The sequence below is a fragment of the Galeopterus variegatus genome, unplaced genomic scaffold (genome assembly GCF_000696425.1).
Source record: "Galeopterus variegatus unplaced genomic scaffold, G_variegatus-3.0.2 Scaffold17710, whole genome shotgun sequence".
NCBI lineage: Eukaryota > Metazoa > Chordata > Mammalia > Dermoptera > Cynocephalidae > Galeopterus > Galeopterus variegatus.
The window spans coordinates 13110-17858 of NW_007743821.1; the positions used below are offsets into that span (position 1 = coordinate 13110).

Consider the following 4749-nt stretch of genomic DNA (forward strand, 5'->3'; position numbering starts at 1 on the left):
TAAGTATCCAGGTTCACATGATCAAGGTATATACAAAGATCTGCCTTATGCTTTTTACTTCTATAAAAGAAAAATAGAAAATTCAAGCATCCATTGCAAAAGTCTGGCTTATTTAAAGATTTGCAGACCAAAGGCCAAGATTTGGGAAAATTGGACTTCAGAAATCTTATTGTAATCTTATTGTAAATTCTGATACCTCTAAAATGACTATCAACTAATTATCTCCCACAGCAGTCATGCTTTATAATTTCTAATGATAATCTAAACATGTTCCAGGATTATTAACAAACACAAGGGTTTACATTTTGGATAAGAAACAAAACAACTTGATATCAAGAGTCCTTATATTTTTATACTGAGTGGCCAGAATGCAATGTGACCTTTTCTAAACCTTACTAGCAAAATGCTTCTTGGTTTAGCTCTCTGAATTTTTATATCCCTTAACTTCTATTTGTAACATACCACATGATTTTACATGTATTTTATGTACAATGATTTGTAATCTTGTGTGTTTACTTTTAGATTAAAGCTGACTTCCTTCTTAAAGACATTTTATTTTTGTATTTCATTTTTTCCTTCTCTCAAAGAATGGGTTTATATTATTGTTTCTGTACACCTACCATACACAGCACTTGACAGATTCAGATGCATTACTAATGAAAGAATAATGAAATAAAACATTGTCACTATTTCAAGGAGAGGAAAAAATCTAACCTGCTGTTTTAACAACAAAATACAAAGCAAAGTTGTATAATAAAGACCAGAGTTATGGGATATTTATAAAAGTCATTATTATTACTTTGAGGTCTGAAGCTTTGGCTACAATTGTATCAGCTACTCTGAGCAGATCACCAAACAGTAATTTCTCTAGACTAGTCCCCCTAGGAAGGCCAAGTAGACGAAAAAGGTCAAGCCAGTGATCTGGAGAAAGATGCTCCCCTCTCACATATTTTAAGATAGGAATTGCGATCTGTTAAAAAAAGAAGAAAAAGAGCATATGTACACCCATATACATATATTAGCAAAATACAAATTATTATTTGCTTTTATGGTTATTAGCTATCAAAACTTTAATTATTGTCTTATTTAATAATCTTGAAATCATATTCTTAAACAAAATTATATAAATTTTAAACATTTCTGTTGATAAACATGCAAATTTCCCTTTGTTGTGTATTTAATATATTTTAAAACATGACATAGAAGACTTCTACTTTTATTTTAGGATATGACCTATGTTGCACTAGGATGTATAAACGCTCTAATTTAAAACTTTAACTATAAATCTTAGTTGTAATTTCTTTCCAATTGGTAGCAAAAATATCAATAATTTCTATGGTTTACTCTATATTTCCTATTTTTTCATGTAATGGAATAATTTGATGGAAAAACACATAACCTAAAATTACAGTTCAGTCACTATGTAATAAAACAATAAATAAAAGCTCCAAACATCGTTTCTAATTAGGAGAATAAGTAAAACAATCTTACTTTATATTTGTCAACTTCTGATTGTAATTTCACTGTCATTACAGAATGTTCTTCAATCTTCCTTAATCTGTCATGCCAATTCATCAAAAATTCCTCAAACAGATATGTCTTAGTCCTGTAAAATACCAAAAACACATTTTAAAATTCACATCCCCAAAAAACCAACCAAAATATGAGTCTAAATATTGTTTTTGAATCAAACCGAAAAGTAATCCAATCTTCATTGGCCATTTCCTGAAATCCTTGCTGAAACTCTTCATAAAGGGCCCAAATTTGTGCACAGCTCTCAATGTCTTTAGAGATACTATGTGCCAGAGAGAAATTAGGCTCTTCTAGTCCAAAATGATGGCAATCATCACTAGAGAAACAAATATTGAAATATTAAATTTTAAAATTAGAAAAACTGCTAAATATGAAGAAGTTATTTAACTGCATTTTGTGTGTGTGCATGTGTGTGTGAGTGTTTGATAGTGGAGATAGTCAGTGGGAAATTACCTACTTTAAATGAAAATTTTATTTTAACTACTTATATATGGGCTCTACTAAATTCATTAATGTGCATTTTTTTTCCAAAGGAGTCAAAATGGAGTTAATACATATAAAGAGATTTTTATATATACCATGTATATATATAAATATTCACAATTGTATAAATCTATGGATTAATCTGAGAAGAAAAGTCTTCTCAGTTGAAAGGGCTGGCTTGCTTCTAAAATATAAGATATGCTTCACTAATCAGTATAATGCATTTATTAAATATGGTACTAAAAACCTCCACTCACTTATGAAAGCAAGTATTATATGGACACATTTTTCTAAATAGACCAAACCTAAAACAATGCTCAAAGGTAATACTGTGTATTATTATAAGATAAACTGACAACCCATTTTTTTCCTTTGAAGTCTTTTTCTATCACTTATTTTGCTAGATTCATTTTTTTCTCAGAGGCATTGAAAGTAATTTTTCCAAAAACATTTTATTTTCCATTTTTAAATAGGATGAGATCACAGAAAGTGAGTATTCCAACCCCCTAGTATAACTTTTAAGTAAATTTAATTTTTTACTCTATTTCTAGATCTTTCTTGAAATTTGCTCTCTCTTGATATCTTTATATAACCCAACTACAACCCCTAAGACAGCAATAACATGAACCCTTATTATTTGTATTTTAAAAACTGCTGAAGTCTATGAGGAAAGGTATTAAGACAGCGGATATAAGAAAATTACTATCTTGATATATAAATATAAAACTTTTTTTCAAAATATGCACTATCAATTTTAAAGAAAAAACATACACCAGCTTTTTTCTTATGACTTCAAGATCATCGAACTCAATTTTTTTCTCTTTTATTGACTTCGCACTTTTATCAAGAGTATTATGTTGGCCAGCTTCAATAACATCATCGCCAGGCTTTAGTTGGTCCCAACGAGCTTTAAATTTTTCCAGTTCTTGATAATAGATCTGAAGACGTGATTTCACATTTCCTTTCATCACTTCAATCTATAAAACAACAGAGTTTTAACTTTATTTTCACATTTTTATTTCCAATATTTTGTATTTAAAGGTGAAAAAATATCAACACTAACTTTTCAAAGGATTATTTTCATTTTAATTATTGATTTCAAGTGCAATAAAATGATTCAAAGACAAAATTAGACCATAAATGTACAATAACAAGACCCTTCAATTATCATCATTTAGAAATCATTCATGTGATTAACAGCATCTACTATGACTATCAACAAAGGTGATGTGATTAAAAAAAAAAATGTTCAGTTATAACACTAAGGTCACAGGTTCAAATCCCCATACTGGCCAGCCGCAAAAAAAAGAAAATGTTTGTTCAATGACTGCTGGTTGGTCTACCTGAATATATAGCTGCTTAATAAAAGAAGGTATTATTTCCAGTCTCCCTTGTAGCTAAGGGTTGTAAGACTAACTTCTGATCAACAGGATATGACTGCGATAGTGCAATAGTTGTGAAAAACTTCCAGGTGCCCTTAATGATGGTGCCCCTTTCTTTTTCCTCGTCCCCACTAGGTAGCAAGTGGATGTGGTAGTAACCCATCTTGGACAATACCCTAGAGATGGTAGAGAAAAAAATTGAAGAAACCTGGGCCCTAGACAAAGTCACAAAGCAGCAGCACCACATCAGTTTGCAGCCTAACTTGAGAGAGAAACTTAGGCTATAATTTTTGGGGTCTCCATAAAAATAGTCAAACTGATATCTTAAATTTAGTAATTAAAAATAACATGAAGTTCAGAAATCAGCTTAAGCCATATATAGTAAGTAAACAGTAAATTCATTCACAAGACTGAAAATAAGGTTACATTTCAAAGGAAATATTTTCTTTTTGATATGGCAGGAAGTGAAAGAAAAACCAAGTGAAATGATCATGATTTATATAAAGTATTTTCCTATAAAAGCACTGAGGGAGGTCAATTTTAACTGCAACATTAAATTCTTATAAACTTGAGCTATAACGGAATAAACATAACCAAGAAATCTTAAGTGAGAAAAAATTAAGTTTCCATTTTAATAAAATAACTAAAAGAGTCTTACCTGATCTTTAATCATAAGTTGGTGACTTTCCATCATCAACTCAAATTTATCCCACTTAGCTTTCAGATTACTAATTGTTTCTAAACCTCCACCTGCCACAGTTCGTAAAAGTCTGTTTTTATCTTCAGCTTCTTGAAATAAGGGCAAAATCTAAAGGTTAAAACACACATGTGAAAAATAACTTATTTTATCAAATCTCTTAAGGTTTCACTTATATTTTATTTTTTGTTTCATGATTTGGTTTTCTAAAATCAAAATTTTTACCCTTCAATAATATGTTTAATCTGTTAAATTCCCAGATATAAATTTCTAATGCTTACTTCTTATATACAAGCTCACCTAAGGCGCTCTAACATCAGAGGTTAAAAGGAATAACAAAAGTAGTAATATTAAACTGAGTGAAACCATGAATCCATAAAGACAATACTATAGCTGTTCAAACTAAAATTCTCATTATAAATGCCTGATTCATAAGAAGATGCTAAAGAGACTTCCAAAAGAGCTAAGATAAGTGTTTATCTAAGAGCATGTTAACAAAATTATCCTACTTCATAGAGAAGAGAAAGCCATGAAGAAGGTATTTAAGAAATGGACAACTAAAGAAGTGAAATCAAACTCCTGAATTCGGAGTTTCTTACTGAAATGCTCTAAGTTGTGGTTAGTTAGCAGTTGGTTAAACTGAATGTAGGTCAA

At 30.1% G+C, this 4749-nt stretch overlaps 1 protein-coding gene across 1 annotated transcript in view; it reads right to left on the reverse strand.

Annotated features, from left to right (window-relative positions):
• Positions 1–4206, reverse strand: part of LOC103582746 (cytoplasmic dynein 2 heavy chain 1-like) — a gene marked incomplete at both ends in the record, with an annotated part of 14694 nt that extends 10488 nt beyond the window's left edge. The window contains 5 exons of the mRNA XM_008564261.1: positions 800–970; positions 1492–1606; positions 1694–1849; positions 2788–2993; positions 4057–4206. Of these exons, the coding sequence (XP_008562483.1) occupies positions 800–970; positions 1492–1606; positions 1694–1849; positions 2788–2993; positions 4057–4206 (798 nt within the window). The remainder of the gene's footprint in view (positions 1–799; positions 971–1491; positions 1607–1693; positions 1850–2787; positions 2994–4056) is intronic.
• Between the last annotated feature and the right edge of the window lie 543 nt (positions 4207–4749).